This window comes from Prunus avium, chromosome 6 (assembly GCF_965620075.1).
Source record: "Prunus avium chromosome 6, drPruAviu1.hap1.1, whole genome shotgun sequence".
In the NCBI taxonomy this organism is placed as follows: Eukaryota; Viridiplantae; Streptophyta; class Magnoliopsida; order Rosales; family Rosaceae; genus Prunus; species Prunus avium.
Genome location: NC_142289.1, coordinates 2,177,074 through 2,204,557, shown reverse-complemented (window position 1 = coordinate 2,204,557; position 27,484 = coordinate 2,177,074). Strand labels below are relative to the sequence as shown.

Here is a 27,484-nt window from a genome sequence, read left to right as displayed (position 1 = left end):
TTATGGCACAAATTACTTGTTATAGCTGCGACTCTTATTGTGAGCTATCTACCCTACCCAGCCTTGCTGTAACAGTTGGGTGCTCTACATCTTGTGAGATTTGGGACTGTCCCATGAATCATATGTTTGTTTTAAAATTAAATAAGGTGTTTAATATTTTGTAAAAGAGTTTGTCACGGTGTTATATGTTATTTGCTAATAATGTTAGCAATAAACCTGGGTATATTTGAAATCCATGTTAATTTGCACAAAGGGGACCTTTTTTAGGAAGCACGTTGGAGAAATTAATTTTTTTTTAACGGATCACAAATAAGAGCTCAAAAATCGTCGTGTAGAATAAAAAGTTGGAACAAAATAGTATAGATTGTGTAATGAACCATCAAAATTTAACTTTGACTCCACTTTAGTGTGGAGTTGACCATATGGTATGGGAATCATGTGTGCTCATAGAATGAGGTGTCATTATTTAAAAAATAAAGACTTTTCTAACTATAAGTTAGCTACCTATAGGCTAGATTGGAATTAGTTAGCTACATATCATTTCTAATCAAAGGTAATCGTACCTCATAAATTCAATATACTACTAATAACCGGATATACCCTAAGGCCCCGTTTGGTTCACGGAATGGATTTGAGGGGAAATCAATTCCCATGTCATTTCCCAATGAATGAGAATGAAAGATTCCTTTCCCACGTTTGGTAATGTTGGGAAAGTAACCGGGAGATTTCACTTTGTTTCCTTTCCCATGTTTGTTTTGAGTAGGAATGGAAACCAAAGTTTGTATAATTTTTCAATTATATCCATATTAAATCAAATAAAAAAAAAAGAATGCATTTAATGATACGTTATAATTATAAATTGTTCATAGGGACAAAATAGTCATGAAAATTGTGCATTGAATGTTGGCTCATTTTCCCAAACTTTCCCATGAGGGGGGAAACCAAAACCCAAGTTAAGAGGAGGGCATCACTTTCCCCCCTACTTTCCCATGTGCAAGGCATCCATTTCCCATGCCGGACTTACCAAACATGGGAAAGGAATTGAATTCCCATTCCCAAGTCTCCTTTCCCATGAACCAAACGGGGCCTAAAACAAAACTAGAAAAGTCAAAAAAATATCAGTAGGATATAGCTCAGTTGGATGAGCTATTTCACCTCTATATCTGTAAATAGAGGTTCGAAACCGAGTGCCAAAAAATATTGATCGTATAGTCATATTGTTAATAAATTATCCTTTTAGAATTTATTTTAAGAAAATTCAGAAACTGGGATGCATACATTTCAACTGAGGGGTTGTGAAGAATTAACGGAAGCTCATAGGGGCATATTGGCCATATACATGCTGTTATGGAAAGTTAAAAAGGTTAGTGAGAAATGAGGTGTTAATGAAGGGATCACGAATTGCAGTTAAACATATGATTGATGAATGAATTTGCACCGCGCCACGTGATTAATCAAAGGACGGTGAGACAATCCACGTTTTTCAAATCCAAAGGAAACGACACCGCACCGGTCTTCCTCTCTTTCCGTTACTTCTCTTCCCACTCGTTCACATCGATCGGAACTTCCCATATTCAACGCCACCTACCTTCTCCATCTCTCTCTCTCTCTCTCTCTCTCTCTCTCTCTCTCTCTATATATATATATAACACATTTTTATTTTTGTGTTTTATATCTTACGTAGTTACTGGTATCTTTAAATAAATAAAAAAATTGGAGAAGATGGGTGTTGATCTTGATCTAGAATCTATATCAGAGGCAACTTCAGGAGCCATTGGATCACTCCTGAGCACCACCATCTTGTACCCACTTGACACCTGCAAAACCAGGTACCAAGCTGAAGTTCGAGGCAATGATCAGGCCAGATACAAGTAAGGACACTCCTGCCTCTTCATTCTTACATCCTAAATTATTATTATCATTTTTTTATATCTGGGTTTGTATATTTTCTTTGGATCATCGACCTGTGATGGGTCGTCCTGGAAAATTCTGTATTTTCTTTTGTTGGTTTTTTGCGAGAATTTCTGAGTGAATTTTAATTGGGTAGCTGGAAATTAACTCCAATATGTTGTTAATGTTCAATAACATGATAGGTGAATACCAAGTAATAATTTGGATCATCATATAATTGAGATGAATTTGAGAGTTATATGGAATAAACAAAATTGGGTTGCGAGTCTCATCGAATGCTACAGAGCTTTGTAGCAATACAACTTCGTGGTGTCATCTGTAAATGCAATTTCACCATGTTTTGGATTTCTTAATTTTCAACTGGTGTTCATATTTTCAAGTTTTGATCACAGAAAAAAAAACAACATACTGGAAAATTTGCAAATTGGAAAAAGATAAATGATCACGGAAATAGTTAAACAAATGTTTCACCACATGACTGCCATGAGAAGGGGGATTTGAGATTATATAGTTAGTGCCAATGAGTTGCAATTTAACTGTTACAATTAGTAGCAACTCCCCTGTTTTTGATGCGCTTAAAGCCTACACATGATGAATTCTTTAACTATGTGCTGTAGGAACCACGCTACAATTGAGGCGTTAAATATACATACATACATTTAAGTTTTTCATGGTCATAGATTGTAAGTCAGCAGTCAGCTAACTATGTGATATATAATTCACCAAATTTCATTGGTTCTGTCTTATATAGGAACCTTTCGGATGTTTTCTGGGAAGCAATATCCACACGCCAGGTTCTTTCGCTGTATCAGGGTCTGGAAACGAAAAACCTGCAATCTTTCATTGCTCAGTTTGTTTACTTTTATGGGTATAGCTACTTCAAAAGACTATATCTGGAAACAAGTGGTTCTAAATCAATAGGTACAAGAGCGAACTTGATCCTTGCTGCTGCTGCTGGGGCTTGCACTGCCATTGTGACTCAGGTGAGCCATTTGTGTAAAGTGCTCCCCATTTTTACTTGAGAATTGTTTAAGTGATATAATAAGAACCTGGGGTTACAAACAAAAATAACAAAATAAACCTCGGATATAAATTTCTTATAGCAAAACATGAGTTCAGCCTCAGTGAATATTGTTCCCATTTTAACTGTGAAATTGAGAATAGGAAGATTGTGGGTTCTATTTATATTGATGTCATGAAACTTCATGGAATTTTCTTTTACCTCTCTATGATTATGCACAAGCAATCTACATCACTGAATTTTGAAGTTTAATGACTATCTGGTTATCACCGTGTGTGTAGCCTCTAGACACAGCCTCATCAAGGATGCAGACAAGTGCCTTTGGAAAATCCAAAGGGCTGTTGAAGACCCTTGCAGAGGGCACCTGGATTGATGCATTTGATGGTCTTGGAATCTCCCTGTTGCTGACCGCAAACCCTGCAATCCAGGTAGTTGCCTTGGCATTTTCTTTCTTTAATTACTCATTCTGTTGCCCTTGTCTCTAGAATTGAAGTTTGACTGCATCTTATTACGTTTCCGTTAACACAAAATATTTGAAGATGATAATTGAGGCTGAAACTGAAATTGTTTTGTACTTCAGTATACAGTGTTTGATCAGCTAAAACAACGACTTCTTGAAGGGAAAAACAAAACGGGCAACAGTTCATCCCCAGTAGCCCTTTCTGCCTTTGCGGCATTTGCTTTAGGCGCGGTCTCAAAGACTGTTGCCACCGTTCTAACCTACCCTGCCATTAGGTACATAATTTCCCTCTCAAACTGTCTCACTTATAAGGTTGACCTATGAATATCAATTGAAATTCTTACTTTCTACAGATGTAAGGTCATGATCCAAGCTGCTGAGGACGATAATGAAAAAACCAAGAATGCTCGACCAAAGTCCAGCAAAACGATACCAGGAGTTCTATGTGCTATATGGAAAAAGGAAGGGATTCTGGGCTTCTTCAAGGGATTGCATGCTCAAATATTGAAGACTGTCCTCAGCTCGGCATTGCTTTTGATGATCAAGGAAAAACTTTCGGCCGCTACTTGGGTTCTTTTACTTTCAATCAGAAGGTATCTATTGCTTACAAGGGGCAGACTAAAAGATGCTTGATTGGAATTGTACCAACAAGAACTTGCAGAATTCACATGTAAATTAGGTGGGAGTTTGATCTGATTAGCTGAAAACAGATGTGCTATTTAAAGTGGGGTACTAATTTTCAGATATGAGCTCTTGCTTTTGTAATAAAGTAGTTTTTTTTGTTATAGAGGAATGATGGTTCAGGCCTTGCTTCAAAGATGATGGTTATGTCAATCCGTTTGAGCTCAGTACTTAGAGTGAGCTTTTAATTAAGAGAAATAATGTAGAGCAGAAATTTGTTCTGCAAAAATAATGATGCATAAATTTTAATTGTGTGATTGCCGTTGCTTACTATTCTCAGATGGAAATTTTATTACCCTAGTAAATGTGGTTTTCGTTAACATGGCAAATGACCATCAAACTTTGCTCAAATTATAAGATTTCTGAGATAGCTAATGGTAAACTGTTAACAAGTTACCTAATTTTGTTGTTAAAATAACAAGTGAACAACGACATCTGAATGATAGGCTTTTTTTTTTTCTTCTTTAAAAAAGCACCAGAATATCTTATTTCCTCTTCAAAATACTAACAATGAAGTGCAAATAAATAAATAAATGTCCTAAGTTAACATGTTCTTATGGCATGTTTACTAATGCACAATTGGATTATGAGGAATTGAATTGAGGAGGAGTTGGATTGAGGAGAATTAGACTCTGGATTTCTATTGCAGTTGTTTACTAAACCATATGGATTGAGGGGAGTTAGATTCCGATTTCTATTGAAGTTGTTTACTAAATCATATGCAATTGGGTTATGAGTGGTACTAATTACTAAAATGTTCTTGTTGTTAGGTTAAAGTATATGAAAATTTTGGAATTTTTAAAACTGTGTGAGGATATAATGGGTAAAAAAGATGAATTCTTAACGGGTTAGTTCTGCAAGAATTAGAATACCACCTCCCACCCAAGAATTGAATTTCTCCAAAATCAGGAATTCAATTCCTAATTTTGTGTGGGCCCCACTGACAGGACCCGCCCCAAATTCCTCGGAATTCGGGACGAATCCTGTGGTATTTCCAACATCAATCTGATGACGGACCCACTTATTAAAAGAGACGAGACTTTCTGCCTAAATTTCGGCAGTCTCCCTTGAAAAATGGACATTTTCCAAATTTTTCAACATGTTAAACACATTTAAACATCCTAACAGATAGCATGCACAAGATAAATACATGCAATTAACATCAATGGCCTCCGGCCTTACAATCAACCATAATACGGGCGACATCATAGCATATCTAACAGAATTCAGTTTACAAATAGAATAAAGTTCAACATAAGAGAAATGATTCGAAAGTTTATCCTTACATAAACTCGTCTCGGGGTTCACAACTTGCTTCGTCCATTTGATTTCAGGACAATCTACTGCCTGGGGGCGCAAAACAGAAAAGTGTGAGTGGACAAAAATAAAGTTTAGTTCACATTTGAAATTGAAACCAACATAATATAACCCCACCGTTTAGAAAACGATGCTGAAAACCATATGCATTCAAAATCGATATAGCCATATGTATATGTACAGTTGAGTCAAAACCATAATGAAATTCGAAATCCCATAATGATACTTTATTTCTCATCCCATTCAAACCTTTCCCAAACTATTCTCTCAAAACGCATGCTCGTTGGCACGACGAGCGAGGAAGTATCCTCACTGATAAACAAGTACAAATATATATATATATATATATATATATATATATATATATATATATAATAGAATATAATATATATCTATATATATAAGTGTGACCACTACCAAGTTTGTACAAGGGAAACAATCCAACCGGGGGATTATTTGACTAGTTCACATGGAAGGATCCTCAATTAATCATGTTGCTAGGGAACGAGCCATCAAACTGGGACTAAACTCACTAGCACGTACAACAGAATCCTTAATACTCGTACGCCTGTGACAAGTCCTATGCGCGCAAACTAACCCCGCTAAGGGTCTATAAAACACCCTGTCAAAGGTGCCCGGGTTCCAACACTTCCACATATCTCATATCACCAAGTATCCAATTTCAGTATTCCAAATCCGGGGAGGTACATAAGGTAGTGCTTATAGCACTCAAAACTGACTTAACCACAACCCAATCCACATTTCATAACCCTTCCCAACAACCCCATGTGCTCAACACATATCCACGTATAAATAGTCATTCTAAAAAATAATACATATCCATTCAAAATATTCACAATCCGCAATTATTCGAATATAACTCCAAAACTTTCATAATAATATTATATTCATCATCTAAATAAATAATAATTCAATAATCAAGAAACCATTATGCTTATTTTTCCCATTCTTGAAAATAATGATTATATTTTAAAAACAAAGTTCACTCAAAAGTAGTCCAACTCTGCTTGACCCTGAGAGGGTCCCACCTACTACGTAAGAGTAGCCGGAGTACCTATTTTAGAGTACGAGAACTAGATTAACATAAATTTCTTCGAACGAGAACTTTAAATTAAATCCTAGTTTTCCGGGATTCAAAGTATGTGTACGTCGAACGAGACATTCCTAAGGTCCAACTACGTGTTCTGGATGATAAAATAGCCTTGGAAGACACTCGGTCAACCAAGTGGTCAAATTTTCCAAATTGGGTCAACCAAGCCTGCGGGGCCTACGACCTCTGATTTCCCGAAAGTTCCAATGGGTTTAACAAGGTTTATTATTCATGTTCTGCGAGTTTGGTCCAATCGAACGGTCGGATCACTCGCGATCACACGATCGGATGGTTATCGTTTAATGCAAACTATAAGTCATTGAATCAAAGCATCCGGGACTCCGATTCACAATCCTCGAATTCCTACACGGTTCTAGAGATGCTTATATCAACATATATGAAAATGGAGTCGATCCAATGGTTCGAACATGTCGAACCCGGATAATGCCTAATATGCGTAATCCGATCGACAGTCAAACGATAACCAAATTCAAATCCAAGCAAACCGTTGTGCTCGGGACGACATGGGGATCATTTTAGGACAAAATGGGTCACCCAAATAGTGCCCACGTGCCGCCACACGGTCAGCAGTGCATGAGTGTCTAGAGAAATTTCGGTGACCGGAAAATTCTCAAAACACTCATCAATACCTATACCTACGTGATCTGAACAACGAGTAGAGTAACTTTTGTTCTTGGATCAAGGCCAAAAAGTGACTGAAACTTGCCGGAAACACTAGCCAAAAACATGCTGAAACTTTAAGTTGTAAATCGAGTTTCAAAACTCAAAATTCGATCCTAATCAACCCAACCATTAGCTAGAGCACATTGAGAGGATGAGAAAACATACCTAGATCGACAAATTTGGTAGCTGGAATCACCGGAACGAACATTGGAAGTTTTGGGTCAAATTAGGCGGCTTTTTAGTATTTTCCGAGGCGGCGGTGGCTATCGGGGCCGGGGATGGGGTGGGATGGAGAGAGTCAAGATTGGTGGCCAGAGGTGGTGATGGCAGCCACAAAACCGATCGGCTGGACAAGGGGGGGGCTGTTTCGCACGCAGAGGAGAGAGAGAGAGAGAGAGAGAGAGAGAGAGAGAGAGAGAGAGAATAAATCAATTTTTTTTTTCAAAATCATTTTCGAAATATTTATGGTTATGCCACTATGCTTCTTTGATCGTAACTTTTTCGTTACAACTCCGATTTGAGCCCACTACGTGTCTACGGACTCATCTCGACACGATCTACGTCATGATGCCATTCAATTTCCCAAAATACTTCCGGATTTAAGAGTGACCAACATAACCCTATCCCTGAAGGCAAAATTGTAATTTCATAATTTATTAAATTAATTAAGTTAAACGAATACTTAAATTTGGGTCGAGATGTTACACCCACTTACTTTTCAATTTCTTGATGTGAAGTAAACGCAGAAATCCTCCATAAATGGAATTTAGTTCTTGATTAGTAAACACACCATTATAGTATTTTTATTTTTCAGACCCAAAAAAAAGTAATTTTATATTTTGAATGTTATTTTAAAAAAAAGAAAAAGAAAGGCCTTTGACCCAAAAAACAGCTAAGGACCCCATCAAAAAAAAAAAACCCAGCTAAGGCCCAACAAAAGCCCAAACCTCAATCCACCTTTTAAGTTTTTATTTTCTTTTCAGCTTACCATCTCATATTTGTCATTTTTTTTGGGTGGGTCTCCATTACATATTTGTCGTGTAAGAAAAATTAACGAGTAAAATAAAAGCAAAAAAGATAATAAAAGCCACGCGCTACTCCAAGTCTCCGAGAGCACCAGAGAGAGATCTGAGCGAGAGTACAGACAAGGAGGAGGAAGAAGAAGAAGAAGAAGAAGCAGAAAGAGAGAGAGGGAAAGATGATGTCCGGAAACTATACGAGCATTGATAACCAAAACGTCTCAGGATCCGTTCCTGCTGTAAGCATTCAATTCACAAATTCATAAAAATGCGTATATTTATACATGTTTGTCTCTCTGGTGAAATGATGTTGGCTAATTCTACAGGCGGTTCCAGATCCAGGTCACCTCACCGTCAAATTCGAAGGTACAATTCCTTTCTAATTTTGAGCTCTGGAAATGAGTGATTAGTTTGTGGAATTACTTACCTTTTATTTGGTTGGCGCGAAACAAGATTAGATGTGGAAAGAATCATTTTGCAATCGTTGCATCATTGTGTTAGCCAATGTTTTTAGCTGTTGGAAAAAAATTTTGGTTACAAACTGTTGGATTTTGATGCAGGAAAATTGAATTTTAACGATGCTTTCTACTTTCTTGCCTTTCTCAGCAACCAGACAGTTTTTGTTTGATTTAAATTTCAGTTGAAAATGTAAATTTTTATTGCCGAAGAATAAGCATAATTGTGAATGTAGTTTACTAGTATTATTTGGCTTGAAGTGGAAGGGGCTCAATAACCTCTGCTTAGATGGGTTTAATGTTACTAACATCCAGCTCAGTTGCTAGGTTTTGAGTTTGTAGGTGCAAAGTTCTCTCATTATTTGAAATAACTGTATGATTTGTAAAAATGCAGATTCAAACCTTCAGACTTTTCCTCCATCTGAGGCACACGGGAAGATTGCTAGTGGTGCTCGCCCTCCTCATGATGCCGATGGTACATACTAGTTCTGATTTTATTTATGGAAATGTGCGAGCCAGGTTTTGCTTTGATATCGGTCTTTCCTACATTATTTGTGATCTTTCTAGTCCAGGGAATACAGTCTTTGGATCCATTGCCTAAAAAGCTTTTGAAAGCCAAGTTTAAAGTCTTTGGATTGATGGTTCCATCATGAAGGATGATAAGACTTGATTAGGTTGGATCAGCACTATAAGTAAAAAAGAGATCTGCAGCAATAGTAATTAGGTGTACCATAGACAGTCAACAAGGTTCTAGAATAAATGTGGTTGAAGTTGTGATTTAGTCCTTTAAAATGCTAATCATTGGAAAGATGAAATTTAACAGAGTAGATGTTCGGAAAAGAAACCTTAGAAGAGCTAAGATGATATTTGAACAAGAATGACTGAAATCTCCTTTGTGCCTCTGTTTCATTTCATATGTCAGATAGTTGGTATTACACCCAAGAGGGACTTACGAGAAAAGTAAGACCTTTTATTCGTAAGGAGTGTTAAAACTACTAGCCATACTTCTTTCTATAAGTGTTAGAGTATTTTGTTTTACTAATATTTTTTTTATTCTTCTTTCTATGGATGTCATTTGTTGTCATGTTAAAAGGATTACATTTTTCTCTCTTGATACAGACACGTTTTCAAAACCTGTATCTGGTTCTGATGAATCCCAGCAGAGTGGTTGGCTACGGGTATTCTCTGTATCTTCTTACAAGTCATACTTTGATGTTGACACTTCTGATGTTCTAGAGAGGATTAAAGATTCACTCCTTCCATTCAGTGGAACTTTCAATGAGAAAACATCTAACAGCCCAGATTTGTAAGTTTTCTTCTGTCAACTTAACTGAAATTATCTGTCTATAATGTAATATTTTGAATATTAGTATCAAATTGCATTCTCCTTTGAAATTCAAACATCCCTGAGGTGTGGCGTCTTTTTGAGAGTTGATAATTGTGGATGAAGATTTTGATATTAGAATAATTAATCTTAAAATTTGAGAAAATATTGGGAAATGAGTCTCATAAAATATCTGTATGGTGAGACACATGTCATCTGATCTTAACTTCAAATGCTGTGCAGGTATGGACCTTTCTGGATATGCACTACCCTAATATTTGTAGCAGCTGCCATTGGCACTTTTGTGACATATGTAGCACACAAGATCAAGAGTAAAGATTGGGAATATGACATTAATGTGGTGCAATGGTCTGCTGGATTGTTCTATGGCTATGTCACTATTGTTCCTCTTGTACTGTATGTAATTCTCAAATACTTCTCAGCACCATCAGGTCTCGTTCAGCTGTTTTGTCTCTATGGCTACTCCCTGTTTGTCTTTATTCCAGCATTGGTAAGTCCCTGGTTTTCCAGTGTAGTTCTTTTTAATTAGATTTATTACCACAAAGATGTTTTCTAGAAAGGAGAAAGGTTTGGGTGTAGAAGAGCTACATTGATCCCTCTCTCCCAAAAGCTTATGCCCATCGTCTCAAGCAGTGTATGTGTAGATTCAAGGTGGGAGGAAAACTTTTGCCAGAAATTATCTAGATACTGAATGTTTTTGTCAAAATGGTCTTTGAATAAATTTTTTAAGAATCCTGGAGAAGCTTTCTAAACATTGTCAATTCTAATAGTTTTAGACCCAAATATCATAGTTGACTCAGTTATGGTATCTCAATCAATTTCACCTTGTTTTATTAAGATACAATGTTTCAATAGGTTCAAGATGAATTCTATCAATAAATTCTGTTGTAAGCTTCTGTTTGTCGAAATACAAAAAAAAGTCACCCATTGAGATAGATGGTAATAGCTAGCTGACATTCCTACTCTGTTTTGGTTGCAGTGCCTCTCAATTGTGCCCATCGAAATCTTCAGATGGGTAGTTGCAGGCGTAGCTGGGGTTATGTCTGCCACCTTTGTTGCAGTCAACCTTCGAGCCCACATCGTTTCAGCCGGTGAAAGGTGGTTCTTGATTGTCGCCGGGATCTTTCTGTTGCAGTTGGCTCTGTCTGTTGTGCTAAAACTCTATTTGTTCACCATAACAGTCTAAGATTAAACCGTGCTTTTTCATAAAGAGGCATGAACGAGTTGTAGATTACAAAGTAAGATATTTTTGGTCCATTGACTTGTTACTGTTAGCTGAAATATTCATTCATCAACTATAAAAACATCTTGTATTCATTCTTTCCGGCAATACAAAATTCATATGTATCAGAGTTTGTGCTCACTGTTCGTTATTTTCCTGATCCAATTCAGAGGTCAAACATGGTGGGAGCCTTTTCCCGAGTCGTTAAGTCTTTCGTAAGCATGGTTTCGGGTCTAAACTTAATTAACGATTTAATTTAAAAGTAATATACTTGCACATAATTTAATGAAGCTTCCTTCCAATGTATCATGAAGTCTTTTGACTAACGCTCAGGTTCAAATTCGTAGTTGGTTCGACAATGTGAATGGGTCCCAAGTCATGTTGGCTTCTAATCTTCCATTTGTTCCTCAAAATCTCCAATAATGTCATGATTACCAAAGTAATTTGGAAATAATCGTCTCATTTTTCTACAAGCCAAAAGCGTAATCATAATCATAGCAGACTGACTTTGGGTAAAGGTGGTTAAATTTTAATCTGGTTGTTTAGTCAAGCATGGTAAGTGAGTGCCGGCCAAATTAATCTAGATTTTCATTCGGTTGCCCATAAATATAAACACTAATATTTCGAAGGAAAGAGAAATGAAAAAGATAGAGAGAGAAACACTGACAGGTGACAATGGAAGCATGAGACAGAACTAAACACGAGTAATAATTTAATAAAGGAGTGAAAGAGAGATAACTTTGCACTTAATTAGAGGATGAGAGTGAGATTAAATTAACACTTTGTGCCGTTTAAACAACATGTTTTCTCTCAGGCCTATAACCTATTCATCAAACAGGCCTGTTTGTATTGGCATCACCATCTCTTATTAAAACACTTGGATTGGACGCATATAAATAAATAAAGACCTTAAAAATTGATACTTGTCTAATCTCAAATGTCTGCAATATTTTGAAACATGCACCCAAAATCTGTTCAATTCAGAGAGTTGATCATTTTTATTTTTGTTTTTATTTTTGTTTTTGTTCGTGTTCTTGTTTGCAACTTGCCCATGATCCTAACCATGCTTTACTTTTGGCACACATGCATTAATGTGAGCAACACAAAAGCTGAAACGTATGCTATAGTTTCTTATGATTTTCATGAAAATCAACAAAGAAAGAAGTAATATAATATGCAGCGAAGTGAAAGAGATTAGAGAGATCTAAAACAAGATCAAGGATCAATAAGACAAACCTTAACACTGAGATTAAAGAAAGAAGGAGATACATTTATGGAAGAACTGCCATATAAGCTAGTCCAAAACAAGAAACAAAAGAATGGTAAAATATATAACCACAAACGTATGCCCTGCAAGACAAATGTTACTTCAAAAGGCAAGGGCAAACCCCTAGTTTTCTGAAACGCAAACGTAATTAACAAATTAAACGACGATTAATAAATCGAAAAAATATGTACCATTAGTCTAGAAAATTGCATATATTCACATGGACACTAGCACATTTACTAGTTTAGACATTTGAATGAAGAAACTGATGACAACCAAAATCAAGAGTCAAAACCAAGATCCTGAAATTAGGGTTTTGATTACAACTAGTTTTATAGCAAGCACATTGTATATTTTTGGTTGGACTGGTTGGTTTGAATATGACTTGAAACATTATCAATGTGCCCCTATCGAAAATTTCTGAAATACCCTTTATTTCCCCAAAATGAAATAATATGTTCTATTTAAAATTAAGTAATTAGATTAAATTTCAAGTTTAAGCTATAGTAAATAATAAATAATGAGTGAATGACATATGTTGTTTGGTTTGGTAATTGGGAAATGTGAAACAATTTCTTAAACAAATGAAGGGTTCATTGGTGGTGTAAGACACAAGTCACACAACCAGTCAAACAACAATCACAAAACCACCAGTTAAAGTCTCACTCTCCTATCATATAGTTTAGTTTTTATGCTTGGGAATCTCACCAATTACATATTCACACACACAAGCAAACATTTGAAGTTGGAGTTCTTCTCTCCGGGCCTGCCTTTAAAACCTGCCAGCTTCCTTCCTCAACATGTCCAAAGTCCAAAAGCTCTCTCTCTCTCTCTCAACACAAAAAGAAACCCAAAAGTCTGATTTTTATATTCTCCACATGTTGGCTTAAAGAGAAGCTGAACAGAGACAAAAACAATACTTTTGGATCCACAGAAGTTCTGCTCATGCTGCTCATGTCCATGTTCATCTCAAGGAATCAAGTTATTGGTCTTCTGTTGATCTTCCTGGGCATCTCAGGTTTATACAATGGAGTTTCTGGAGCTAGATGTTTAAATGAGAAGGTGGAAAATCCAGAGAAGCCTCAAGTTCTTCAGAGGAAAAGCTCCAGTAATTCTACAGATGAAGGCTTTTTTGCAACAATCAACAGACAAGTGCCTTCTTCTCCTGACCCATTGCACAATAGGTAGGTTCAGAAACAGGTATGTTGTGTAGAAGCTAGCTCTCCTGTACATAACCTACCAATATCTATTGGATGATAGAGAATTATTATTTTTCTTTAGTTTTCCTGTACCTAAAACTCTTTTTTTAGGTACTTTTAGAACCTTAAATTTATAGGTTTGTGTGAAATAAGTATTGGCAAATGTGAGTTTATGGTGTACTGCAAATCAAGTATAAATATCATTTTGGGTCATTGCTTATCAGGTTCGAGCACTGACTATATACATTTTTCCACAAGATGGGCCAAATTCTCTTGTTTAAGTATAGCTCTGTAATGGTGATTATGAAGAGATAATGAATTTGGGTGTCAATGCATAGTTCATAGTTGCAAACTTGCAATGCCACAATGCCTTATCCTCATTCGGTTACCTACTTCGTCTATTCGTTGTATTTTATTTTTTAACTACTTTCTCGCATCGAACGCATCGAAGCCATCTCAGATTAATTATTGTGAGAAGATTGTTGTATACAAGAATTTCTAAATGATGGGAATGACTGTGCTTGGACTCGTATCTTTCTAAGGGAGAGACTAAAAAAATTTATCAATATGACGAATGGGCTAATTGCTTGAAAATCTTATTGTCCTCAACTTCAGTGATAAAAGCTTAGCTGGTTTTCATTATCCAATAAAGAAAAATAAAGAAGCAACCATACAATTACAAACTAGCAAATAGAGAAGATCATATCAGCTGAGAAATGAGAATCTCCGTACAATTGTGGACAAGAAATATAATCTTAAATTGATGCCACATTGTGTACGTGCGGTGCTCCAAAGTCATGGTTCTTTGACTTTTTAGAGCAAAAACAAGATTGCAGATGCAATAGTTTCCAAGATTTAATCCCTTGATAATGCAAAATTTCCAATTTGTGGGCTCAGAGTTTTTATTTTGGTGCAATTGAAAAGTAACTCAAAAAAGAATTTGAGTTCTTCTCATTTCAACATCATGCAAAGTCTTTTTAACCCAAAGCGCCGGGCCAAGTTGAAGAATGGCTTTTCAAACAGTTTCATGATTGAAGAAGAAGATGAGAATTGTGGACCAGCTTGTTTCAAAGGAATAAGGTTGCGTACCCTGCAGAAGCCAAAATAGATCATTTCAGAAATGGGGCGACTTGATCATTACATTATGAATAACAAGTACCCTCCGGATATTAAACTAAAATCCCCTGCAAAAACTTATATTAATTTGATAAAACTTTCTGTACCGACGACTTCTTGCAGCACAAGGGTACATCTTATTGATATAAAGGTGCAAATCAGCAGTCAAACCAAGACTAAACAAGTGCCAAACTTTTAAAATTCATTACATCAACTTCAAGATATGGAATTTGGGTTTCACAGTTTCTCAAAACAATCATCACAATAGTTTACGTATGCAATATCATGAACTAATCTCATTGACCTATTCTTCATTGAAAACTCAAAATAAAATTATGAATTTAGGCCTTTGATTTCTTCCCTTTGACTTCAGGGGCCGGTTTGTTCTTGAAAGGTAGGAAGGTCTTTCCGCCCATGAAAGGTTGTAAAACTTCAGGTATGTCCACACCATCTTCCCTCTGGTAGTTCTCAAGAATGCAGCACAAGGTTCTCTCAGTCGCGGTAAGAGTGGAGTTCAATAAATGAACATATTTCTTTGTCTGCTCATTGCTCTGCAAAAGCACAAAAACACAGCAAGGTTAATATAGAAAAATGCAGCTTAATGCAATTGTCCGTGCAGTTTCTAAGTGGAATGTGCAGACCAGACAGTTATATATGACCCAGTGTAAAAGTCACTTATTTTCTTACCCAATTAAATTTCTTAAGGCACCCATAACCAAAATATTTATGTTAAATTAGACATACGATCAGCAGCAAAGAGGACTCAGGACCTACCTTTTTCTGCCCATATCGAATTTCTAGTTTTCTTGACTGGTAGTCTGTACAGTTTGAACAAGAGACCAATTCTCTGTATGTCTGAGATGCAGGGAACCATGCTTCCAGATCATACTTCTTTGCTGCGGCATCATTCAAAGCACCAGAAACGATTGCGACTACATGATAGGGGAGGTTTAACTGAAAATCGCAACATTCAAATTGATCAAGTTTAGTAATGACACTACTAAACAGAAAATGTTCATCAACATTAATTGGATCCATAAAAAGGTATCCATCTTTATTTTACAATAAGCAGGGATTGCTGGTGTGTCAAGCTCCGACTTATACAATTACAGACATGCACAAACATGCATTATAACCATTTTCCTCCCTAAAAGTAGAATGAGAGTAAACTTAAATCAGTTCAATGTGCTACAAATGCCATTTGACATTCAAAAGTCACCTGATCACTGAACAATACTTTCCAGACTCAACAGATATTAAAAATATATAAGCAAAGGAAATAAAAAAGTGATCAGGGAAAAGGATATGATACCATTTTATAAAAATCCTCAGAGTTTTTGATCATTTCCTCATGCATTTCCCAAGAATCACTTCCATCTGGGCTTGTAATACAAAACTGTTCAACTTTCTCAAACTGATGAACTCTAAAAATTCCCAAGGTATCTCGACCGTGTGAACCAGCTTCTTTACGGAAACAAGACGAGTATCCAGCATATCTGAGGAAAGAATCCTAAAGTTTAATGAACAGAACACACAACTCACTCATTTATAGCCAAAATTTCCAGCAAGATGTTACAACCTTAAGGGTAGCTGCGATGGATGGATCCAATCATCTATATGATATGAACAAAGTGGCTGTTCAGCTGTAGCAATCAGATATTTGTCATCACCTTCACCGGTTACCTGTTCCACACCAACTAAATCAACGTCATCCTCACATTAGGCAAACAAAATGTAGGAACGATGATTCCAATGACGGATTCATTTGTAATTTCAAATGAAAAACATCCACGACACCAAGCAATTCCAGACTCTTGACAAGTTAATCATCAAACAAAGCCCGTCTATTTATTAATGAAAAACAGAACTTCACGAATACAACAAAAATCATGCAAATGAACAAACTCTATATGGCCCACACAAAAAATGTTGGCAATTACAAACGTTACCTTGTAAAGTTCCTCATCAAATTGTGCTAATTGAGCACACTTTGCCATGATATCTTTTCTCATAAAAAATGGAGTCTGCAATTCTGTATATCCCCTTTTCTCAAGAAAATCAAGACCAAGGTTTATCAGAGCTTGATTAAGGCGTACACCAGCACCTTTCAGGTAAAAACCTCTACCCCCGGCCACTTCAGCACCTATACATTTTAAGCAGATTGAGTTTTTAAAAAAAAGGCTACTGTGTAATTAGGCAATAGAGATTATCCATGCCATGCCATGTTAACTTAAACTATCCATAAATTTTCCAAGCTTTTTCAAACCTCATAGACCAAGAAACCGAGTGGACTCAATACCTTTTTTCAAGTCTGCGATCCCAAGAAGCTCAACAAGCTCAACATGATTTTTTAGTTTTGGCTCCATTCGCTTCTCACCCCATGATCTAATCACAGCATTATTTTCCTAAAACACATAATAACACCATATATCAGACTAAGCATTACATAGAGCCATGGTAAAAGCACAATCAATGTGCCAAATCACTACCTCATCATTACTGATGGGAACCGAATCATGCACAAGGTTTCCAATGACTTCCAATTTTGAATTCAACTGTGTTAAAGCTTCTCTAACTTCAACTTCTTTCTCTGCCGCCAACCTCTTATTTTCCTCTGTGTCCTTAATCACGTCAGTTGCATCCTCGCCAGCCTTTTATCCCAGAAAATTATAAAATTCAGTTGCATCATCCGTAAATAACAAAATCCAAGAACTCAATACAGAAACATACCAACTTAAAGAAAACAAAATCAAGCTGCATTTGATGGCACTAAAAGAATCTGTTTTTATTTTCCAGAGCAAGAGGGAATGAAATCTTATTCAAATTACTATTGACCTTTCTAGGATTGGGAAGCACAATTTTAATTAAGTTTCCACACTCAATTGTCATATGTGAGTAGGCAAAGGAGTCTGCATTGCATTCACATGCCTACAAGTGCAGTCGAAAATCAATCTTCTAATTTTTTTGTTTAAACTTAGTGATTCGAGAACAATTTTCAGAAATCTATCCAATAATTAAAGAAAATTTAGGAAACGAAGAAAATAAATTTTTAAAAAAATCAAGAGGAAGATGAAATACTGACAATCCTTAGTTGAGCAACTCGCTTGTTGATCTTGTTGAACTCTTTCCGAAGATTCTCGAGCTCGAATTGACCTAACATTTAAATATAATCACCAGAACAATCAAAACTTCAATACTAAAAGCTCATGAAAAGGTCAGGCTTTCTTAAGCAAATGAAAAAAAAAAGCTCAGGTTTTCTGAACCAAATGAAAAAAGCTCGGGCTTTTAGAGAGAAAGAAATTACGCTGACGCCATTCTTTGTCGAGCTGGATGACCTCGTCGACGATCTCGACGCCCTTGAAACGACGGCGTTGAGATTCGCGGATGATTTCGGGGTTGTTGCCCTTCTCTTCTCTAAACAGATTGATGTCCAACATTTTCTCTACCTCTGCTTGCTACTCCGAGTGTCTGATTATCTATGGATGCAAATTGGAACCGAAAGGAGTTGGGAGCTGCAGAAAAACAACGCAAGCAAAGAATAAACTGTATACTCTGTTACTGATAGTGGTAAGCGAATACCCTAATATCTTCTTTTTCTTTTTTTCTCCTAAAAAAATGGAGGAAAAAAAAACAGACTGGGCCGGTGATTTTGGGCCCATTTGACCCGATTTTTGTCGGATTCACCTCTTTTTTTAGAGTGGTGATTTTCTCACTCCAATTTTATCCACTTACACTCCATTTTATAACTAAAAGAGGAGTGTAAGTGGATAAAATTAGAGTGGAGAAATCATTACCTTTTTTTACTGTTAATTCAGGCAAGTTTTTTTTTTTTTTTGGGTTCGTTATTCTATTTGACGAGAAATTGACTTAGGTCTGGTAGGTGAATATCTGTTAATTAATCGATATTAATGTTTATACAAAAACAAAACTTTCTTATTATTATTACTAGCCCCTTAGCACATGCTCACGCATGTGCCAATTGGTTTTTTTTTAAATTTTAAATTTAATTTTTAGAATTAAGAAAAGATGACATGAGTAGTTATGTTCCATAAAAGTAGGACCTATTATCTAATTTTGTTTTTATTTTTATTTTTTTAATATATAAAAAAATGTAAATTTACTATATTATCCTCATTTAATTAATAATTTCAATTCTTAATGTTTGAATTAACCAAAGGCATTTTCTGGTATTTTGAATGTTTCACCTTTCTCTGCCTTTTGCTTTATATATATAGATTTTCTTAAGAATCTGATTTTTGATTGCCACCTGTAATTAACCGAAATTTTTTTTTTTTGTAGAATAATTAATCGATATTTATGTTAATTAGAGGTTCACTGATGAGCAAAAGAACACAGTTAAAAAAGAAGATAAATTTTTTTTTGTAAAGTTCTATTTGCACCAAGAAATAAGCTTTTTGACTAGTAATCAGTTGACACCTCCTTTTCGTGGTGTGAACTCTCAACACAATAAAAAAAAACAAAGTTGGAAATTGGAGAACCCTATTTTCTTCCTCGTTTCAAAATTCTATTACTGGGTATGTGAATGCTTTCTTATTCACCCAGCCAGTTTCAAACATACACAACTACAATACAAACATTTTCTACATCCAAATTTCTATTGTACAACAGCTCCCAGAAAAAGAATGTCGCTCAAAATACAAGAATTTGGATCAGAACTTGGTACGATTAAACCGAGCAGCCGACGGGCTTTTATATCTTCTATAACCCAAACTTAGATTTTCTTTGTGATCGTGATGTTGAGAAGCCTCTACCTTTTTTCTGATTGATGTTCATCCTTTCACTCCAGCAAAACAATGGTTACACCCTAAAGGCCATGTTCCAGAGGGAACTGAAGGATTTTAACGGCAATCTCAGCCAAAGAACATGTCAAAACAAAGTCCTCATCACTTCAACATGATTTTTTCCCATCAGCTATAACTCAAGTGGGGCAATTTCGGAGGATCAGGACTAATCAAATTTGTCCACAAGTTTGCAAGCGTCAATAAGAAGTGTTCCCCATTCCACACCACCATTTTAATACCTGAAACATACAAACAAACAAATACATTAAGAGAACATAAAACCAGAAGCTAGTTTAGAGATGAAGTAAATATATATAACCACACTTTCCTTGAGCTAAAAGAACTCCAAATTTACTAGATGAAGCAAACCAAGTATCCACCTCACATATCTTAGTTTAACTGTCTCTTTGGTGACTAAAATCAATTTCTGCATACCTGGCACAGCTCCTGCAGTTAATAGTGACAGTGAACAAGTAGGTTGTTGTCCATTAACAACATGGTTTTGAAGTGCAAATGCATCAATATGATGAACATATGTCATGGACTCAAGCAGTGCATTAACGGTTCCATCATATTTAAAATCAGTTGCATCTGCAATACTCTTGAGAGCTTCATTGAGTCCCGAACTTGACCATAGAGTAGAACACTCGTTCAGAAGAGCAAACAAGCTAGAACAATCTGAAGAATGTAATAGAGTCCATGGCTTGTACAGTTTGGCTGAGGTTCCAACAACTAAAACTACTCTGTAAATTTCTCCAAGTGCAAGGATATACTGCTTGCCTGTGTTTCAACCAAAAAGCAAATTAAAGATAAAATTTGGGAAATGACAATTATTACTAGGGATGTCATCAAGAACAGGTACTTTGTGAAAGTACCTTGAGGATCAGACAATATTTGATTCTGAACATTATTTTCTATTGATTGCATCCAAATTGAAGAACCATGTTTCAGTTCTTGAGCACAAATAGATACTATTTGAGACCACGTGGAAATGTAATTAGATTGCTCCTCATTTGATCCCAATCTAAGAATCCTTAACGTGGATGCTGCATGTCTTGAAAGTTCAATTGCTGATCTCAAATCCTTCTCTGCCTATTCAAAGCCAAAATACAAGCAGCGTCAAGCCAAGTCCTTTGAAAATGGAAACAGAAAATATAAACTTTCAGTTAGGAATAATTTGACATAACAAAAGTTCCCTGATAGACATTGGAAGTGTTTTTGAGCATTTGTTTCTGCCTTTTCTCTTTATGATGATTGCTGCGTAATTTACAAATGAGAAATGTTTCATGATTTTACTTCATATCAATGCCAAGACACATACCAATGACAATCTTTGTGACAACTGATATTCTGACTCAAGAACTTGAAACTTTGGATCCTTCAGAACTTTATGAACTTCATTAAGGCATGCATTTCTTTGTGAAGGATTCCCTGACTGGAATTGATCGGAGATCATACCGTCTTGATGCAGTTCATTATATAATTTCTACAACAAGAGACAACAAAAAGTTAATTAGAAGTAACTGGCAAAGTTACAAGCCACAACAATACCAGTCATTTCAAAACCAAGCACCATAGCATAAACTTAAATCATCTAATACCACGTGTGTATTTCAAATCTCAAACAACAGTAACAGAAAAGGATTGAGTTAATTACTCACAAGTCGAATATTTTCATTATTCATAGAAGTATGAAATCCACCAACATCAGTTTCTGATTGTCACAGTTCATGCTATTCTCTTACGATGATTCTCAAGATAATCAAAATGTGGAGTTATGTATTATAAACACAAAGATACAACAAGTGAAAGAGTGTTATTCTCCAATGAAGATCATTATAAATAGCTACAACAAGAAGTAAATATGAAATTGCAAACCTAACAAAAGCACTCATACAAAAACCAAGCTCCTTATTAGAAAGATCTATTAGCTAATGCACCATGGAGTCAATCGAGTTATATATAGGCATAAGAGAAGTAAACAGCCCAAATGATAATGAAAAAAAGAATAAAACTAAAATGGTCATATAAAGCTACAAACCTGGATTTCCTCTTCCAAAGCCTCTACTGTTGTATCTTCGCCAGAAAGAGTAGCACTACTTTGAGCTTTCTAACAAAATGCACATTCAGATATTTAATACTGTTAAAAACTTGATAACAAAAGGTCAGACTCCAGAGCAATTTACTGACCTTATTGTCAAGAAGTCGGAGTGCAAGAAAGTATGATTCATCTTTCAATTTGCAATAGAAATCCACAAGATTATCCAGCTGGACTTTGGTCAAGGAATTTGGAGGTGAATATTCAAGATTAGTAATAGAAGTTTGGTCCTGATCACTTGAAACAGCATCCTTAAATTCCCAGGAATCATCATCAAAATCGTCATCACCCAAAACAGACTCCAACACTGTTGAGGCAGGATGCGGAGGATTTTCAGTTGCATTAGTGTTCTGGTCCACTTGGCTGTATAAGCTTGATATTAGATCAGTGATGGATATATTGGGCACAGGGCTTTTGGCGGTATTTATTTGGTGGGATACAGCTGCATGAGTAGAAATATCTTCATGGATTGAGGAACCATCAGTCTCCAGTTCTTCGTCTCCAAATATGGACAGGGGCAAGGCTTGCCGATGACTCTCCAATGTTACCTCATTGTGCTGTAAAATAGAAGGAAAACAATTACAAGTTAGTAGATCATAATTAATAGAAACTTCAACAACATACACAAAAGTTTGCTAAAGAAAGTTCAAGCATTATGACGAAGAATAGATGCTGTAAAATTCCTCCTTGCATAGCCCACCATCACCAAAAAAAGAAAAAGAAGAAATAATGAATTCCAGTGTACACTAATACAATCGTTAAACACCATGCTGGTAAAGTTGCTTTAGATAAATAAAGAATATGCAATATGCTCTCACTATGATGGTTATATACATCTCAGTTAAATATCAAAATCATATAGAACTTCATCAATAAAATATATATCTGGAGTAAGCACCTGGATTTCGTCACTAATTGCAGGCGGTTTTATATTCGTAGGAGGATTACGGGCAATCACTGACTCCCCCTATAATCAAAATGGAAGTATGAATATTCATTTCTGTTGAAAGTTTTTAATGTAACTTTTTATAATAAAAAATTGCATATAAATCAAGGTCAAACTAAATCATCTACCTCAAGCTTTGATCCAGATTCTGAAAATGCATCCTTAAATTCCCAAAAATTGTCATCAGACTCAACATGGTCATTGGCTGGGGAACAACTCGACCCTTTGGCAATGTCATCTTTCTTGCCACTGGAATATGAATCTGAGACTATACAATCTTCAGTGCCAGAATTTGGGATGAAAGGAAATGCAAAGTTATTTTCACCAGACTTGTGAGAAATTCCATCAGATCCAGCAAAAAACTTATTATGAGCACGAGCACTAACACCATCTAAGGAGTGCACATCTAAACCAGAAGGGGTGGCAGCCTTTGACTCTCCCTACAACCAAAAAGTAAGTATTATAAGATATGCTCATAAAAAGTTAACATTTTAATAAACCAGACCAAAACTACAAAGCCAAATCACACTAACACACCAACTTATGCTTTGATCCATTTTCTGAAAGTGCATCCTTGAATTCCCACACATTTCCATCAACTGGAGAAGAATTGGGTACAGTTTCAGCGTTGTTTGGCTTGTTCTTTGAGTGCAGATCCAAGAAAAGATTATCTTGAGTTATAGGGCTTGGGTTGAAATCAAATGAAAAACCCCATTGATCATTTCCATGAGATGGAACAGAGACATTATTAAATTCAGGAGCATCAATTCCAAACCCCCAAGTAAGTCCAGTTCCCCCACTATTTTCCTGCCATTCTCATCAACATTCAAATTAGGATATGTCAGACTTGGTGGCCCAAATGAAAATCCGATTTCTAATTTCTAATGGCATGGTACACAATATTCCAATGTTTAATGGCAAAATTAAGTTCCTATGTGAATGCGCAGTTGCAAATTGGACCCTGAAGAACAAAGACTGATTGAAATGTAAACTAGCTCAAAATTTCCAACAAAAGTTCAAAATGGTGGCACAAAAACAACATATAAACAAGACATGCAACATAAAACAATACCCGCCTGGATTCCTAGGTGTGTGAATGCATTTGATTCTACTTTCGATCCTGCTACTTCCACAACCCCTTGTTCCTGATATGCACAGTGAAATCAAAATAATAAACAAATAACCAAAAACAAAGGCAAAGATCATAGCTTTACCAATGCTCCATTTGGTGTTAAGCAGTACGTATAAGCAGATTCAAAAGCTAAATGGAATTGTTCGTCACTTATCCACCTAGAATTCACTCATTTCAAAACACACAGAGCGAGAGAAATTCTAATATCCTCTCATTACAGTTTTCTCTGAAAGCAAACAGAGTGCAGACTCTAAACAAACAAGATCAATCAAATCACCAAAGAAAAAGCCACCTTACCTTAAAATTCTCATTGCTAACCTGGCGCTCTGAATCCGCAGCTTTGAATTCCCAACCATCATTATCCTCCTCATCAAAATCACCATTTCCTTCCTCCCAATCCAACTTCAACCCATTTGTATTCGAATTCGAATCTACACCATCAAATTTCAAATCCAACCCATTCGAAGCCAAATTCGAACCACCAAATTGCCCATTTTTTTTGGCAATCAGAGGATCAAATTTCAAATCCAACGCATTGGCACTAAAATTCACCCCGTTTTTGGTAGGAGTTCCAGACCCCAAATTCGAATGTGAATCTACACCATCAAATTTCAAATCCAAACCATTCAAAGCCGAATTCAAACTACCAAATTTCTCATTTTCATTCGGAATCAGCGAATCAAACTTCAAATCCAACGTATTGGGACTAAAATTCAACCCCTTTTTAGTCGAATTAGGACCACCAGAGCCCAAATTCGAATTCGATCCATTTTGAACTACGAATTTTGGATTCTGACCATACAAATTCGCAATCAAATCGTTAATCCCAACACTACTCACATTCAAATTCAACTCGTTTTTTACAAATCCCTCATTTTTTGTCAAGCCGGTCGCAACGTCCCCAACCCTGGACTCGTCCGCACCAGACTTCTCTTCTTCCTGCTCTTCCCCAAATAACGATAACGGCAGAGCTCCCTGCGGCTTCATCCAACGAGTCTTGTCAACCTTCTCGGGCTCAGTGTCAACCCGGCTTGGCTCGGAGTTGGGTCGGGAAGGCGCCGAGCCATTTGCAATGTTGAAAAACCCGAAAGGGTCGTAGGGTATTTGGGTGGGAGGTGATTGGGAGTATGTGAGTCCATTGGAGAGAACGGCCTGAGTTTTGATCTGACTTGTATTGTAGGTTACGAAGTCGCCCCAATCGTCATCTGAGACGGTCGAAACTCGTCCATTGATCTTGGGATTGGGATCGACGGCGGTGACGAACTTGAAGTCTCCGAAGCCCTCGGAGTCGTCGTCCTCCGCCATTGCTCTGAGGGCTTTGAAGCTCTGTCTCTCTCTGTTTCTCTGTGTCTATGGCTTTGGTGTTCTCTGTTTCGCGCAGGTTTTGGTTTTGTTGCATGTGGGAGTCTGACGTGGACCATCGATCCAATACAGCTAAGCCAAAGTTTTTTTTTTGTTGGAAGCTAAGCTAAAGTTCTACGAAATCTAAACATATTTGGACGACATACATTAAATAAAAAAAAGAAGAAGAGATATTTAACGACAAAAAATTATTTTTCTAGCATAGTCTAACTATAAAGCTCATTGTTTCCAATAAAAATAAAATATATGAATTTTATTAGAGGTAAAAAAATTAGAATGTATTTTTGTTTTTTAAATCTCATTCTATTAAATTCATGTTTTTAATTGAATTTATTGAGTAATTTGTCATTTATTCATTCGCTCTTTGATAGCGTAGTTAGAGCATCTCCAATTGATATGTCAAATTGCCACATTGACATAAAATGGTAAAAATTGAAGGTTAAAGTTGCTCCAACCGAGTAGTGAAATCCTATATGGATTTAAAGGTTGGAAGAGATATGTCAAAAATAACATATTAAAAAATTTGGTGTCAAATATTTTTTTAATCATGAACCCCATTATTATATTCTATTTTTAAAACTTTATGTATTATATGGGTCTAATTTGCTTTTAAAAATATAATAAAATAATACGATATTTGACATTTCCAGAGTTAAATTTTTTCCAAAATGTCAAATTGACACATAAACCATCAAATTCAAATTTAAATGTCAAATTGACACATAAACCATTAACATTTTGCATTTGACATCTCCTCTTATGAATGCGTCCATTTAATGGAAATTGATTTTATTCAAGAATGGCAATCCAAGGTTTAAAAAAATGGGAAGGTAGTATTTGTTATTTTTTCGAGTCATTTTCAACCATTAAGCCCAAGCATATGTGTATGTTGTCTAATTTTTTTATTTTATTTTTGTGATGAAAGGATGTTGTCTATGTCTAAGATAAATTGGCCGGAAGGTGGCGAAATTGGCCGGAAGGTGGCGAAAATTGGTCATGAAGAACACACTAGCCGGGAAATGTCTATACCGGCTAAAATTTGTCGGCAAAGAATAAACTTCGCCGGGAGAGGTCGATCCCTACGAAAATTGTCGGTCCCGTCGATCCCTACGAAAATTGTCGGGAAAGTGCAAACTTCGCCGTTGAAAAGAATGAGAACTGAGAAATAATTGGCACCGACAAACAATTACATCATACTTTTAAATCAGAAGAAAAAGTTGCACATTCTTACAATTGTTATTAAGAGTAGGGTAAAATCACATAATTATTTTTTCACAAATTCGACCAATACATAATCAGAGAAAACAGGAGAGCAATTCAGCAGAGCAAAATCAAGAACAACCCCAGCAACATGGCCATCATGTATTGAACCATGCCAATTGCAGCCAAAGAAGGAGCACCAGAAAAGCTTCCACTTTCTGTGTCAGTGCTCAACACAACCACCACCCAATCATCCTCAGTGCCAACCCCAGCTCCTGTGTACTTGGAACCATTCAGATATTTGGCATATTGGGTGTGAGTGTAGTTTTTTATCACAAGTTCTGGGTCCCAGTTGGGCACACAAAAGGGCAAGATGATGCCATCTGTCGTGGTGTTGATGTCTATGTGGCACTTCTTGATGAGCTTGTTGAATTTTGGGAATTTTGGGCCATTGCCTGGCTCTATGGCGTAGTCGTCTGCACTGGAACATGGCTGGTCTTCTAGCTCATCTGCAATTTCATCAGCTAGACATTCTGCATTGCTGTTCTTCTTTAGTGATTGCTTGAAGCTGTTAAGTCCTTGGAAAATTTTGTCTTCGTCTTCTGCAAACCAAGAAATAAGTACACTTTCTGTTTCTCTTCAAACAGACTAAAACAAATATGGAAAAATGGGAGACAGAGAAAGAGAATAGCATTACAAGATGCTGGATGAGAAAGAAAGAGCAAGCAATTGATAAGCGCCAGGAGAAACAAGCTCAGTTTATAAGAGGCCATGGTTTCAGTGCTTGCTAGGACAAGGCCTTGTGACAAGAGGGTACATAAAAACACACCAGAGGGAAAGAATAAGAAGATGGCTTGCGGTTAAGATTTTCTTTTAGAGACTTTGAGCTGAATATTGTTCCTCAATTCTTTGCTTTCTGTGAGTTGCCTTGGCTGCCAAGTTGTTCCAGGTGCAATCTCTTTTTGTTCATTATACATAACTTGGAAAAGTGGATAGAGATGCTTCTCTAACTCTCTCTCTCTCTCTCTCTTGCCTAGAGAATTCTGGTTGACAAATCTTATTCAGAAATGGCGTAGTTAAGATCTATGTACCTTTTAGCTGAGAGACTACAAAGATGCCCTGCCTGCATAATTACA

The 27,484-nt window shown here is 36.3% G+C and overlaps 4 protein-coding genes and 1 pseudogene across 6 annotated transcripts; 2 read left to right on the top strand and 3 right to left on the bottom strand.

Moving 5' to 3' along the window:
* The first annotated feature begins 1,513 nt into the window (after nt 1–1,513).
* On the top strand, nt 1,514–4,346 carry LOC110759795 (peroxisomal adenine nucleotide carrier 1). The gene is made up of 5 exons (XM_021961934.2): nt 1,514–1,871; nt 2,663–2,894; nt 3,214–3,360; nt 3,513–3,667; nt 3,746–4,346. Exons 1-5 carry the CDS (start codon nt 1,723–1,725, stop codon nt 4,023–4,025), a joined length of 963 nt encoding a protein of 320 aa, XP_021817626.1. The 5' UTR covers nt 1,514–1,722; the 3' UTR covers nt 4,026–4,346.
* A 3,886-nt stretch (nt 4,347–8,232) lies between these two features.
* LOC110759792 (uncharacterized) lies at nt 8,233–11,367 on the top strand. Its single transcript, XM_021961928.2, has 6 exons — nt 8,233–8,443; nt 8,531–8,570; nt 9,054–9,134; nt 9,779–9,965; nt 10,227–10,494; nt 10,984–11,367. Exons 1-6 carry the CDS (start codon nt 8,384–8,386, stop codon nt 11,188–11,190), a joined length of 843 nt encoding a protein of 280 aa, XP_021817620.2. The 5' UTR covers nt 8,233–8,383; the 3' UTR covers nt 11,191–11,367.
* A 2,935-nt stretch (nt 11,368–14,302) lies between these two features.
* LOC110759739 (seryl-tRNA synthetase / serine-tRNA ligase) lies at nt 14,303–18,380 on the bottom strand. 2 transcript variants are annotated; one of them, XM_088255513.1, is made up of 10 exons: nt 18,113–18,380; nt 17,891–17,961; nt 17,298–17,459; nt 17,108–17,213; nt 16,758–16,951; nt 16,388–16,491; nt 16,121–16,304; nt 15,583–15,762; nt 15,166–15,359; nt 14,303–14,779 (listed from the first exon to the last, which is right to left on the bottom strand). In XM_088255513.1, exons 1-10 carry the CDS (start codon nt 18,243–18,245, stop codon nt 14,644–14,646), a joined length of 1,464 nt encoding a protein of 487 aa, XP_088111639.1. In that variant the 5' UTR covers nt 18,246–18,380; the 3' UTR covers nt 14,303–14,643. The 2 variants fall into 2 exon arrangements, with proteins under 2 accessions (XP_088111639.1, XP_021817544.1); XM_021961852.2 differs by lacking the exon at nt 14,303–14,779 and having other exon boundaries at nt 14,986–15,359; nt 18,113–18,379.
* A 911-nt stretch (nt 18,381–19,291) lies between these two features.
* On the bottom strand, nt 19,292–25,184 carry LOC110759738 (uncharacterized). Of its 2 annotated transcripts, XM_021961850.2 has the most exons (11): nt 24,084–25,184; nt 23,731–23,799; nt 23,192–23,461; nt 22,783–23,094; nt 22,607–22,675; nt 21,801–22,265; nt 21,652–21,720; nt 20,932–21,096; nt 20,486–20,702; nt 20,046–20,390; nt 19,292–19,849 (listed from the first exon to the last, which is right to left on the bottom strand). In XM_021961850.2, exons 1-11 carry the CDS (start codon nt 25,089–25,091, stop codon nt 19,737–19,739), a joined length of 3,102 nt encoding a protein of 1,033 aa, XP_021817542.1. In that variant the 5' UTR covers nt 25,092–25,184; the 3' UTR covers nt 19,292–19,736. The 2 variants fall into 2 exon arrangements, with proteins under 2 accessions (XP_021817542.1, XP_021817543.1); XM_021961851.2 differs by lacking the exon at nt 23,731–23,799.
* A 1,133-nt stretch (nt 25,185–26,317) lies between these two features.
* On the bottom strand, nt 26,318–27,375 carry LOC110759746 (putative GPI-anchored protein At5g19250; annotated as a pseudogene).
* Between the last annotated feature and the right edge of the window lie 109 nt (nt 27,376–27,484).